Here is a 14,619-nt window from a genome sequence, read left to right as displayed (position 1 = left end):
CAACCTCGGAAATGGGGCAGTAGTGAAACATACTTGGCCTCTCAGAATCTCCGGCAAGGCTGTCAAAATCCCTGACTTCTCCCCCTCTGCCTAGCATCAATGAAATCGCGGAGGGTGAGATGGACATGGCAGGTATCACAGCGTCGATGCTGTTACCATCTGAAGATGATGATTTTCTTCCAAGGCGCTCCAGGTGCAAAATGCCAGCTATGGTCTGGTACACATCACCAGTAACTGAGGCAGAGTTGAAAGAACCAGATCCATTGCAAGAATGCCCCAGGAGAAGCTACAGGAAAAAGAATGGGCCTACTGTCAGGACTTAAGAGTGGGCGAGGATTTCTTGATCGGAATGGAGATCAGCCAGGCGGACCTCAGAATATAAGTTCCCTGACTGGGGCTGTAAACCTGGTCCAATCAGGGAGCCCTGGCTGATATAAGCAGGAGTGTCAGAGGGTCCTGGCCACTCTAGGAGCCAGCTCTAAGCTAGCTGGGTCAGTGTCTTGTACTATTGATGTGTAAATGAAGGGTGACACGGTGACAGAATACCGGCCTTCGTGGGGTTATTTCACACAGTATCAGATGCTGACTGACTGAGAACTCAGGAATACCTGGCCCTGTAACAAGTCCATTCCCAGCAACTATACAGAACATTAGTCAGAACTAGGTCACAACTTACTGAGCATTGGTTTTGGTACTAAATTTGCAAGTATACCTGTCATCAAAAATCACAGAATTACTGCAGTGCAGGAGGTGGCCATTCAGCCTGTCATTTCTGCACCAGCTTTCTGAATGAGTAATTCACTTTCTGTCTTTCCCCTACCTTCTCCTCACAACCCTGAACATTCTTCTTTGTTTAGATAACAATTCAAGTCTCTTTGAAAGCATAAACTGAGCTTGCCTCCACTACACACCCAGGCTGTGTATTCCTGATCTTCAGCAAAAATTACGTGAGGAAATTTTTACGTTAAAGTGCTTTTGCTTCTTTTGCAAAATGACTGTAAATTTGTGCCCTCTCACTCTTGATCCTTTTATGGATGGGAACTGTTTCTCTCTGTCAACTCTGTCCAGATCCCATCATGATTTTGAGCACTTTGATGAAATCTCCTCTCAACCTTCTCTTAATCAAGGAAAACAATGCAAACGTCTCCAATCTACCCATGTCACTGAAGTTCCTCTTCCCCAAAACAATTCTCGTGAATCTTTTCTGCAACCTCTCCAGTACCTCTAAAGTGCATTACCCAGAAATGGACAACATTTCATTTAAGTGCAAATATCTCTTTTGCACTTGTACTCCATATCCCCTCCATCATCACATGGTTTCTATGGAGCCTTTCTTCCAAGAATGTGATACTAACCTCTCTGCCACAGAGAGTTCAAACAGAGATCTTTCTCACAACTGAACCTCAAATCCACAGGGAGCTCACCAACGATCGAGTATCAATACACTTTAGCATTTTTGAGGGTAATTTCCTCCACCTAGGACACAAAGGGAGAAACCATTCAATCATGAGTCAGAGACATCTCTGTGTAAAAATTAAATCATTGAATTAGAACAGGAATTGTTTACATCAATGAAGATTAAAAATTCGATGGGAAAAACATTTTTGTTGTTCCCAAGAAATTGAAATTAGTTATCAGATTTTAAAACAGACTCAATATTGTCTCTTTAATATAAAATTGAGGCCTTCATGCAGTCCAATCGTGATATCTGCTCAAGATGGTGTCCGGGCCAGTTCTTGCATCCTTTCAATATAATTTCACATTCTTTCCTAAACATTCTCTTTTGATAAGGGTCCAACACTGGAGGCCTAATGATCTGATAAGATTGAATCAAATCAAATGAAAGTCTCAATCTGGAAGCAAGTGACTGCATGACTCTGTTTTAGATTTGCAGACATGATTTGCATGTACATTCTTTAATATATAGATGGACTATAATGCAAGTAACATTTGCACCACACAACTGCAAGAAAATAATCTAACATTTGCCCCATGATATTCAATGGGCGTTGACAACAACAGGAATTTCTGAAAATACTCAGCAGGTCTGGCTGCACCTGCGAAACAGAATTAGTGTTTCGAATCCAGTATGACTCTTTCAGAAATGATCTATTATGACTGTTTCTTTCTCCACAGTTCGTGCTAGACCTGCTGACTTTCACCAGCACTTTCTGGGTTTTGTTTTAAACTTAAGATTTCCAGCATCTGCAGTATTTTGCATTTATTTGAGATATTTGGCTATTACCGGCAGTGCAGCTGTTTCTCCCACAGTTCAGCTTGGCGATGCAACTGGAGCTGGGACACCATAGAATCATCGTGGAATCTCTTCGCTGTAAAGTTAGATGCACGTTATATACAGAATATGATACCCAATGGTGAATTATGAGATGATTGAGGAGCTTGGAGGTTTTTATATTTACAAGATCATAGATACATGGAAGTCAAATTCAGGGGTTTAGATTGCACCTGGAAGTCAAATTTAGGGGTTTAGATTGTTTATGGTAAGAATGATGGAAGTTCATGTATCAGCTGTATGCTGAACATGATGAAGGCATTTTGTGGTCAGGTGGGCGCAGCAGAACTGACTACTAGACTGTTTAAGAGCTACAATCAAGCATGCTGGAAATTTGGTCAAGCTAGTTGAAACTCTGACATCAGCTAAACTGTAGCCAGGATATGTTGCAACCTTTGCTTCCCTGTGTTGAACAAATTAGGGAAGTGTTATGGTGGTCTGTAGACGTGCTGACACCATTATTACCTTATTTGGAGTATGGAATGTGCTGTTTATGACTTGCTGTAAATATTTAGGAGTGTTTTTTAACCACTAAATTCCATTGGCTGGAATTGAAGGATATGATCAGGCTTTGCCCCCACCCACCACTACTGCATAAATGCTGCCCCCTCCACACTTCACATCAGCACTGATAAACAGTCATCCAGACTCCAAACATTAGCTTGCTATTTCTCCATCGATACTGCCTGACGCACTGTGATCACCAGCATTTTTTGTTTTCAGTACTAACACCAGTAATTTGCTCCTTGATCAATTCACTGGCTGAGGGGCAGAGATGTTTCTGAACAGAAACACATTTTCAGATAAGTTAACAGAGCAAAGAGATTTTCTTGGGATTTAAGGGCAACATGGTGGCTCAGTGGTTAGCACTGCTGCCTCACAGCGCCAGGGACCCGGGTTCAATTCTGGAGTTCAAACTGGAGTTTGCACATTCTCCCCATGTCTGCGTGAGCTCCCCATGGGAGCTCCGGTTTCCTCCCACAATCCAAAGATGTGCAGGTTCGGTGAATTAATAATGTTAAACTACCCGTAGTATTAGGTGTAGGGGAATGGATCTGGGTAGGTTGCTCTTTGGAGGGTCGGTGTGGACTTGTTGGGCCGAAGGGCCTGTTTCCACACTGTAGGGAATCTAATCAAGTCTGTCCCCAGATAAATCTTCAGAGAGAAGACCAAAAAAAAAACCACGTGACAAAGATCTACATGGAGAATAAAGTTAGGGAAGTTGAATCAAGTTGTATTTGATCCAAGCCAAACTTTTAGTTAGAATCCCTATACAGTGGGAAAGCAGGCTATTCAGCCCATTAAGTCCACACTAACCCTCCAAAGAGTGTCCCACCCAGACGCACCCCCTACTGGAACCCTACATTCCCCATGGCTAAGCCAGCTAGCCTGCACATCTTTGGACTTTGGAGCAAACTGTAGCACCCAGCAGAAACCCATGTAGACTCAGGGAGAAGGTGCAAACTCCATGCAAATAGCTGCCCAAGGCTGGAAGTGAACACAGGTCCTTGGAGCTGTGGGGTAGCGGTACTAATCACTGAGTCAAATGTGGATTAAGTAAAGTAAGGTAAAATGAAGTTAAATAGAGTGAGTTAAAGTTGAAGTTCAGATAAGTGAAAAGCAAATGTTTCATTGAATGCATGTTTTATATTAAGTATTGACACTTAAAGGATTAAATAAAGATGCGTGTTTTATATTAAGTATTGACACTTAAAGGATTAAATAAAGACGGGCTTGATTAATTAAATTCCCTGTCTTTTGTCTGTCACACAAGGGAAGAATACCTGGGTAAAAGGTTTGAATATTAATTTGAATGATTCAGCTGAGCAACACTCAATCCACACAAGCTGAATCTAATCATGGGATTAGAGTGGGGTCATATAAACTTCAATTTTGTTCTAGAAACTATGCTAATGCAATGCTCTGGCACATCTATGTAGCTCCAGTTTCCTCCCACAGTCCAAAAGTGTGCAGGTTAGGTGAATTGGCCATGCTAAATTGCCTGTAGTGTTAGGTGAAGGGGTAAATGTAAGGGAATGGATCTGAGTGGGTTGCTCTTCGGAGGGTTGTGTGGTCTTGTTGGGCCAAAGGGCCTGTTTCCACACTGTAAATAATCTAACCTAATCTAATCTATCTGAAGAGATGGACTTGTAGTAAAACTTGAAAAATTTTGCTATAAGCTTCAGGTACAGGAGCTTCATATGTCCACTTGCCCTATGTGGAGCAAAGTGCTGTTATGTGCTGGGAATGGAAGATTTGTCTTGAAAGGTGTTGTCTGTCTGATGTGGCATTAAACCAAAACCATGTCAGAGGAGTGTGAAAGATCATATGCCCCTTTTCGTGGAAGAGCAAAGGAGTTCTCTTTGGCATCCTGCCACTATCTATTGCTCCTTGACATTTGAGGACCTTCTTGTGTGTAAACTGGCTGCTGAATTTTCTACAACCATTATATTACACTTCATCAATTCACTGCTGGTCAAATGCTTTGGGAAGGGTTCTGTGTGGATGCATGTTACTTCTGTGGGTCAGCTTTGCTGCTCCCCAGCAACCTCTGGCTTTTCCGCCTTACCGGTTCCTTCCCTGAGGTCTATGTTATTGTCTGCTAGCCACTTGTAGCAGGGGAAATGGAAGAGGTTTCCCTCAGGAATCTCCACCATCGCACAGCAGCAGAACCAGCAATCTTGACCGATGAACGGAATTACTTGCAGCTCCACAAAATAAATGGTCCCAAGGTCCCGATTACTTGCAATTTCGTCGTGACCCACCTGGAAAGTAAATTACGCCAGAAGGATTAATTAGACCGCAATATGGGAAACATAAGTTCAATTATTCAAAGTGAGGGAGATGTTTACAAGTTTCAATTAGGCTGGAAGGTCCTGATTGTGGAACTGGCATCCTATTGTCAGGTTGGTTGCAAGCATAGGCAAGAGAAGTAAGGAGTCGAGAGTGTGGTGCTGGAAAAGCACAGCAGGTCAGGCAGCATCCGAGGAGCAGGATAATCGAAGCTTTGGGCATAAGCCCTTCATCAGAGAGAAGTAAGGAGGATGGGGTCAAAACTTCTTTTTCTCGTGACCCACAAGCAGTGCGAAAGACCTCTTTCAAGCAGTGGTCTCACTTCCATTTACTTGCCTGGCTTTGAGGCCCAAGAAACCCAACTAGCTTCAAGTGGACTTTAAACGGAGATAAAGAATGACGACACCTTCCCCTGCAATTCCAGAAGGTGTAATACCTGCCTGTTTACTTCTTTCCCACTATCCAAGGCCCCAAAACACACCTTCCAAGTGAAGCAACACTTTACCTGCACTTCACTCAATCTAGTCTACTGTATTTATTGTTCACAATGTGATCTCCACTACACTGATGAGACTTTTAACCACTCCTTTGTCTGTTCAGCTGTTTTTCTTTCTTTGGGCTTTATCTCCACCTATTGTTTACTCTCACCCTATCGCCATCCCACTTTCTGTATAAAAAAACTATTGTTTTCATAGCTACCACCATTTCTGAGGAAGAGTCATTGGACCTGAAATGTCAACTCTGATTTGTCTCCACAGATGCTGCCAGACCTGCTGAGCATTTATACCAATTGCTGTTTTTGTTAAATAATGAGAGAAACTGCTGATGCATGAGAGAGTGAAACCCTTGCCTAACAATAGCCAGGGAAAGGAACTGTGAAATCCTCATCAGTCACCTTGGTGGAGACTTGGCGTAGATGCCTCACCACCCACTTCACCTTCAACAACATAATCTACAAACAAACCAACGACACACCCTTGGGATCTCTGCTATCAGGATTCATAGCAGAAGCGGTAATGCAAAGACTAGAACAAACAGCCCTACCAACCATCAAACCAAAAATCTGGGTCCGCTACGTAGATGACACCTTTGTCATCACAAAATGAAACAAGATAGAAGAGACATTTAACATCATCAACAACACCCTCACAGGCATAACGTTCACCAAGGAGGAAGAAACCGACAACAAATTTGCATTCCTGGACGTCACAGTCGTAAGAAAAGACAAAGGACAACTACAAACCTGCGTACACAGAAAACCGACAAACACTGATCAAATACTTAACTACACCAGCAACCATCCCAACACACACAAACGAAGCTGTATCAGAACACTATTCCAATGAGCCACCACACACTGCAGCACGGACAAAAACAGAGGAGAACAACCTATACAACGTATTCAAGAAGAACGGATACTCAAAAAATACAGTCCGCAGATTCCTCAGGAACAAACCACGACAAGCGGACCTAACACAGCCAGAAACCCTAACCACCTTACTATACATCAAAGAAGTCTCAGAAATGACAGCCAGTCTACTAAGACCCCTCGGAATTCTAGTAGCACACAAACCCACCAACACTCTCAAACAAAAATGAAAGACCCAGTATATCCCATGGACAAAACCAACGTCATCTACAAAATTCCATGCAAGGACTGCCAACCATCTATCAACCCCTCAGAAAACGAACAGGAAATGACATCACCACAAACCCCAGGAACCCTATCCAGGACAAACATATAAATAGAAAGCAGGAGACAACAGCTTCACTTCACTTGGAGGTTGTCACTGATGATGCTACCTAGCCAAGTAATGAAACGTCTGGATATCAAATCTACAGCTCAGCGAGCAAACCTACACCCTATGCCAGATATTGTTAGTAAGATGGTTTCTTAAATCTCTTTTTCTGATGGACATTTGGCTTGTGAATTGCCCTGATGTTGTTTAATGTAGACAGTTTTTCTTTCTTCATTTATGGGACGTAGGCAGAGTTGGCTGGCGAGCATTTACTGCCAGTCCCCAGTTGCCCTTTAACTTAGACTTCCTAACATTTTTTGTGTTTCAACCTATTTTTTTAAACTTTGTTCCATTGCCTTTGATTTTCCTCACTGTTGCAGTATCTCATGTGCCCACCAACATTGGTGGTAATGTCCACTGTGAGCTGTGGGTGTTCCACTAGCTTTTTTGGTCTGTAACTATCCCTTGCCCAACAGGGATTTCCAATATGCTCGTAGAGCTTCCAATGTCTATTCACTCTGCAACTGAGGCTCAACTGGGTACTGGTCCTACGGTTTAACAGCATCGAATACAATCTAGAACTGCCAGTGTAACTCATTTCTAACTTCTAGTTCACATTTGATTCAGTGTCAATCTTACCAGTTCTGAATTTTTTTTCTATTGCCACACTGCATTTGGCCATCATGGTTCTACTGTAGGGTTCTCAAATATTCGATTTTCCCAGTTTGTACAAGCAACCTTTTGAAAGCTGTACATGCAGAGTTCTTCAGAGCTTAGAGGAATCTGCATTGCTGTTCACCATGTTGTATGATGATCAATTTGCTGAAGGATAGATTTGCTGCCACCAACCTCCTTTTAGGCTGGGGTTACCAGTTATTTTGGGCAAAATCTCTTTGTATTGAGAGTAGCTTCCATTGTGTTGTGGGACAGATTTCAAACAGATCTAGTGGCTCAAGATTGGGTATTCATCAGATGCTGTAGGCCATGAGCAGCAGCAGAATTGTACTCCAACACAATCTGCAACCAGTAACCTCATGGCCTGACAAAATCCCCATTCTATCATTACCATTTAACCAGGGATTAACCCAGGTTCAATGAAAAGTTCAAGGAGGCACATCAGAAGTAGCACCAGGTATACCTGAAAAAAGTGTCAACCTGCTGAAGGTACAGATAGAAGTTCTGCAGTCCTGCGTGAATGGTGGACAACTAAGCAAGTCACAATGACGAGGAAGTCCAGCATGTCATACGAAAGATAATGCTGCAACATTCTTCAATCTTAATTGCCAAACAGATGACCATCTCAACCTCCTCTGAAGGTAGCCAGTGTCACAGATGCCAGTTTCCAACCAAATTGTTTCACTCCACATGATATCAAGGAATGGCTGAAAGCACTGATATTGTAAAGGCTATTGTCCCTTCCAATATACCAGCAATTTATTGAAGTTAAATGCTCCAGAACGCTGCATGCCCATAGCCAGTTTGTTCTAGTGCCACATAGCCTTTTATTAGGTGGATCAGCCATGCTAAATATTGTTCCATAGTGTCCAGGGATCTGCATGTTAGGTGAGCTAGCCATGGGAGAAACCCCATGCAGGGATGGGGTGGTGAGGTGGTTCTGAGTGGCATGTTCTTTGGAGGGTCAGTGTACATTCAAAGGGCTGAATGGCCTCTTTCTGCACTGTAAGCATTATGATCTCTAAATCAGGTTGGCCAGATAGTGTAAGCGTGCACTTTGTTATTGGATGTTCATTAGAGTAATGTTTCTTCCCTGGGGTGTGTCATTCCTACATCATTTGTTACTGCTGTGTTACCTGTTGTTTTTCCATTTCCATTAATGGAAATATACAGTAGACCCCTGTATCTGGTGGCTGACTTGTGTCTGTGCAGGTGGTGAATTCACATCTTGCTCAGTCACCTGGCCTTGAGGTACAACCTCTCCAGTTATGTGTATGTTCCTGTGGCCATGATTTATATCTGGTCTTTCACTTTCACTGCATATGATTGCCATGGTGTGGAGATGCTGGTGTTGGACTGGGGAGGACAAAGTCACAAATCACACGACATCAGGTATAGCCCAACAGATTTATCTGAAATCACAAGCTTTCGGAGCAATACTCCTTCGCCTCTTTGGAGAGAGAGCACAGAGGGTTCACCACCATGTTGCCTGGTCTCGAGGGCATTGGCTGTGAGGAAAGGTTAAAAAGACTGGAATGGTTTTCACTGGAAAGCTGGCAACCAATTTCCTGCATTCGTTCCATATCCTTAAATGTTATGATATTTGAAGTACTGATCCAAATTTTTTTATAAGGTTTTAAGGTTTCCAGTCTCCACTACTTTTGTGGGCATTGCATTCCAGATTCCCATCATCTGCTGAGTGAAAAGGATTTTTCCCAAAATCCCCTCTGAATCCCCTGCCCCTTATCCTAAAGCTATGCCCCTCGTGATTGACCCATCAACTTAAAGGGAACAGCTGCTTTCTGTTCACCCTGTCCATACCATTCAATCGTATACACCTCAATCCTGTCCCTCCCTCAGTCTTCACTGCTCTGAAGAAGACAATCCAAGCCTATCTAGTCTCTCCTTATAGCTCAATTTCTCAATTCCAGGCAACATCCTGGTGAACCTCTTCTGTACCCCCTCTCGCGCTCTCACATTCTTCCTATAGGGAGGTGATCGGGACTGCACACGGTACTTCAGTTGCAGTCTGACCAACACTCTGTACAACTCTGACATTACCTCCTTGCTGTTGTATCCTATGCCGCAACTGATGAAACTAAGTGTCCCATATGCCTTCTTAACTATCCTATTCCCGTACTCTGCTGAATATGGATGTTACTGGCTTGGCAAGTATTTGCCCCCATTTCCCAGATGCTCATATGTTTAAAACCACAAACAAGATTTTCTTTTGCAATCTTTTGAATAAGTGTCTAACACCGATCAAAGTAGGGCAGAAAATTCCGTGGTACCTCTACATAATGGATAAAGACCGGCAACAATACAGAAAATACTTCACAAAATTCTTAAGTGGTAGGAGTTTCCGACACAACAGAATTTGAAAGAAGAAAAGGCAACCGAATCAAAGACAAGAGCGTGGGACAAATATAAAGATTGGGATGCAGTTGTTGAGATTGAATTGTTATGTTCACTGGCATGACCAACATTCGTCACTGTAAGAGAAAATAACTATATTTTTTTAAATTGGCCTTTCATCATACCAAAGTATAAGTTCTGGCTAATTTATTGGTAGCATGGTTATCTTAAAGTTACAAGATTCTGCATTCACTTTGTACTACAAAACTGAAGCAGAAAAACCAAGGCTGGAACTACAGTACAGCATTGAGGGAGAGCTGTGTTGTTAGTGCTGCTGCCTCCCAGATGAAATGATAAACAGAGGCCCCCATTCCTGCATGGATGGATGTGAAACCTCCTCTGGCATTATTTTGGAGATCAGCAAGCAGGATCTCCTTAATGCCCTGGTCAGTGTGTTCATCCTTCAATCAACATCACAACACCAACCTCGACCTTTACTGCCCCAGATTGCCTGAGCATTTTTGGATTTGCCACAATGTTAGTATTTCATGCTGATGGAAGGAAACTCACACCCAGGCTTTTATTGAGCATGCAATTTTGTCTGTAATTCCAGTGCTATTGCACAGTTGAAAATGTGTTGCTGGAAAAGCGCAGCAGGTCAGGCAGCATCCAAGGAACAGGAGAATCAACATTTCGGCAGTGTAAACTTCATTAGGTGTTAAGCATTTAGAACGTAGAACATAGAACATAGAACAATACAGCACAGAACAGGCCATTCGGCCCACGATGTTGTGCCAAACATTTGTCCTAGCTTAAGCACCTATCCATGTACCTATCCAATTGCCGCTTAACATGTAGTGTAAATGCATGTATTTATCTTTGAAATAATTTCTCCAGTGTACTGGCACAACCTAATGTAATGTCAATTACAATAGGCTGCTAAAGTCAGAGTCATACAGTATGGAAACAGAGCCTTCAACCCAACTTGTCCACGCCAACCAGGTTTCCTAACTGGAACTAGCCTCAACAGCCTGCATTTAGCCCATATAACTCAAATTTATGTTCCAATCCAAATGTTTTTTAAATGTTGTCATTGTACCCACCTCAACCACTTCCTTTGGCAGCTTGTTCCCCTATTTGTAAGAAAAAGTTGCTCCTTAGATCCCTTGTGAATTATACCCCCCTCACCTTAAACCTATGCCCTCTGGTTTTGGACTCTAACCCTGGGAAAAAGATCTTGTTATTCACCTTATCTATGCCCTCATGATTTTATAAAGCTCTACAATGTCACTCCACAGCCTTCTTCACTCCATGGAGAAAAGTCCCAGCCTCTTCAGCTTCTCGTGATAACTGAAACTGCTCCCTGTCCCCCCTCCAGTTACATCCTTGTAAATCTTTTTTGCACCCTTTCCAATTTAATAACATCCTGCCTACAGTACAATGCTGCTGTCTCTAAGATTCTCAAACCCCTTGTCGAATGTATACTCACAGATCCTTGCTTCAGATCACAATGCAGCCACCTGTTGACGCTGGCCTTGTGGCTCACTCCCTTCTCTCCGATCAAGGTGCAGTAAACATAACTCTGGGTTCCTGCACCCCCAATTGTCCCAGTCTCAATGGTCACTTTGTAGGCATTCATTTTAGCAGTGGGAGAAATTCAGATCTTTGATTGTGGCAAAACTGACTGACAAGGAAGCGGATGCAATGTTTATACATGAAGAAAAAAAGTGATTTTTCTGGGAAACCAGCTGACTTATAATCTGATAGAAAATTCCATTTATGATACAGGTCTTGACAGGCCTGAGTTTTTTTTACCTTAGATTCAATATTTCACATTTAGAGATTGGAGGAAACTTTGGTTCAAATTCCATACCCTTATTAAAAAGAGATAATACTAAGAAAATAATTAATAGTGACTAAGTCAAAGTGGCAAGGAAATCTATACGACTCTATGCCCAGTGCAAATGCCGATGCTCTGAACACCAAACATCAGTGCTAAATGTATATGCACTAACAGGGCAAGTGAACAGTGCTGACATGCAGCCCAGTCTGAACTGTGAGCAGGGTGCCTGAACACAAAGTGTTCCCACTGCAGATTTTCAATGCTAATTCCAGTGAGCCCTACAGTACAGACCTGTGCTTCCAGAGTAGTGCCAGCATGGTTATGAGGTGTTGCTGTCTACTGTATGCCAATGTCAATGGAAGGCAGATCCACATGGCTATGCTCATAGATTGTGACCAGAGTTACAATTTGGCTGTAGACATCACAGTTCTTTTTCCCCCCACAGCAAGCTGAGAACTGAATCTGCCAGGTACCTGCTCTGATTTCCATATTGAGTTTTCCAGATGTCTAGCTTGTTTCGTGTATTGAGTAAGGTAGGAGCCTAATGAGGCAAGTTTCTTTTATTCTGTTGTGACTTATGGACATCATCCCATCCCTAGTTACCTTGGGAAGCTGCAGATGAGCTGCCTTCTTAAACCACTCATTTTAGTTTTCCTAAATAAACACAGGGTGTAAATTCAAATCTGCTACAGTGGTGAGATACCCAAGCTTATGGGCAAGGGACTGTACCCCTGTTGCTGTGAGCAGCAATGCCCCATCAGATTGGTTGTCCTGTAAGACTGTCTCCTGTTCTGAGAGAATTCCAGATGGATTGAGAAGCTGTGAAGCATTTTGAGGCAGGAAGAGATGCAGCAGTAAACAAAAGTCCTTTCCATATTTCTGCCTGACTGAATTAGGTTTCCTTTTCACAAACAGTATGATTGGGGTGCCCAAGTTCCTAATTCACCCTGCTCCACGAGGAAGCTTCCTCCCAGTACCAAAGGGATTGTGACCATGGAGCACATCATGGTCTCACTGCCATCTCTCCATCAGTCCTGCCTACAGATGGCACTTCTCTAGATCCTTAAATCACCTGCTGTGGAAGATGGTAAGGAATTGATGAGTAATCTCAAGGTACTATCTATTTCTGAAGTAAAAGGCAGTTGAGTTCAATCAGGAATCCAAAATGAAATCTTAACACTTACTGCATTGACTACAGAGATGAGAGCGTTGACTGCAGAGGAGTGATTGCATCAAACAGATCTATCCTCTCTGTTCTTCAGAAGGATGAAACATGCACATTCTTTGTGGAGCACATGCTGAGGCTGTTCCTCAGAGAGTTAGGAGGTTGGGGTCATAGTCAAAGACACACCTTTGGTGCAACCAATGAATCAGGAATGCACAAGAGGCAGGATTTGGAGTTGCACAGAGACTTCAGAGAATTGTCAGACATGGGAGAGGTTCGAAAGGAAGTGAGGTTGTGGTGGGGCCAATGCAATGGGGACAGTGTGGGTCAGCGAACATCAGGGGTGGTGGGTGAAAGGGACTTGGTGCAAGTTGGAAGGAGGGTCTTGGATGACCTCAAGTTTAGGTGGGTTTGGAATACTCAAGTCTAAAAGAAAGAAAAGTAAGGATGAAGGTTACAGCAGTCAATGAGCTGAGACAGGGGCTTAGCTGGTGATAATACAGAGTTAGATATGGACAATTACAATGATGACCAGCTCAAGCGGTCATCACGGGCTTGAGCACGACCCCAAAGCTGCAAATAATCTGGTCCGGTTGGATGCAAGATCCCTGCATGGCTAAACAACGCAAGGCACAGAAACATAAGTGGGCCATTTATCCCATTGAGTCAGCTCCCTATTCAATGATATCATGGCCAATCTGATAATCAACTCAAATTTCCTGCTTTTTCCCAAAACCCTTGATTCCTTCTGACTGAAAATCTGTCTGTCTCAGCCTAGAGTATGCTTAATGACCGAGCCCAACAGTCCTCTTGATTGTCAATCGAGAGCTTGGCAGTTTCACTCCAACTTTTTATGAATGAATATTGTATGCAGTTTTGTTCTCCTTATTTAAGGAAGAACATAACAGGATCAGAGGTAGAGATTGGGCAGGTTTCCTGGATTGAACCTGGAATGCCTGGGTTGTCTTATGAGGTTAGGTCAAACAGGCTGGCTTGTTTCCACTAGAGGTTAGAAGAGTGAAAGGATATTTCCCATTGTGGGTCATTCCAGACCTGGGCGCACTCCCTTAAAATTCAGTAGGAGTGGTCAAACTTTCAGGATAGTGACAAGGAAAAAACCATTTCTCACTCAGGATTTTTTTGATCTTTTTTTTTCCATGGAATGGTGGAGGCTGAGTCATAGAGTCATACAGCACAGAAACAATTCATCCATGCTGACTGTCCAATTCATCCATGCTGACCAATTTCCCTCAACTAAACCAGTCCCATTTGTCTACAATTGGCCTATATCCCTCTAAGGAGAAAGTGAGGTCTGCAGATGCTGGAGATCAAAGTTGAAACTTTATTGCTGGAACAGCACAGCAGGTCAGGCAGCATCCCAGGAACAGGAGATTCGACGTTTCGGGCACAGGCCCTTCTTCAGGAATGAGCTGTATCCCTCCAAACCTTTCCCAGGCATGTAGCTATCTTTTAAATGTTGTAAATGTAGCTGTATCAACCACTTCCCCTGGCAGCTCGTTCCATACATAAATCACCCTCTGTGACAAAACATTGCCCCTCAGGTCCCTCTTAAATCTTTCCAATCTCATCTTAAACTGAAGCCCTCCAATTTTGGGTTCCCCTATCCTGGGGAAGACCTTTGCTATTCACCTTATCTATGCCCCCAAAACCTATTTGAGATCACCCCTCACTCTCCTACACTTCAGTGAAAAAAGCCCCAGCCTATTCAGCCTCTCCTTATAACTTGTGAGAAACA

At 43.0% G+C, this 14,619-nt stretch overlaps 1 protein-coding gene across 1 annotated transcript in view; it reads right to left on the bottom strand.

Moving 5' to 3' along the window:
* Positions 1 to 11,534, bottom strand: part of LOC122544391 (polyunsaturated fatty acid 5-lipoxygenase-like) — a 45,484-nt gene extending 33,950 nt beyond the window's left edge. Inside the window, exons 1-3 of the mRNA XM_043683637.1 lie at positions 11,345 to 11,534; positions 4,863 to 5,058; positions 2,246 to 2,330 (exon numbers count right to left, since the gene is read on the bottom strand). Of these exons, the coding sequence (XP_043539572.1) occupies positions 2,246 to 2,330; positions 4,863 to 5,058; positions 11,345 to 11,494 (431 nt within the window). The 5' untranslated portion in view covers positions 11,495 to 11,534. The remainder of the gene's footprint in view (positions 1 to 2,245; positions 2,331 to 4,862; positions 5,059 to 11,344) is intronic.
* Between the last annotated feature and the right edge of the window lie 3,085 nt (positions 11,535 to 14,619).

Source organism: Chiloscyllium plagiosum, chromosome 48 (assembly GCF_004010195.1).
Source record: "Chiloscyllium plagiosum isolate BGI_BamShark_2017 chromosome 48, ASM401019v2, whole genome shotgun sequence".
Taxonomy (NCBI): Eukaryota; Metazoa; Chordata; class Chondrichthyes; order Orectolobiformes; family Hemiscylliidae; genus Chiloscyllium; species Chiloscyllium plagiosum.
This window is presented reverse-complemented; position numbering and strand designations above follow the sequence as displayed.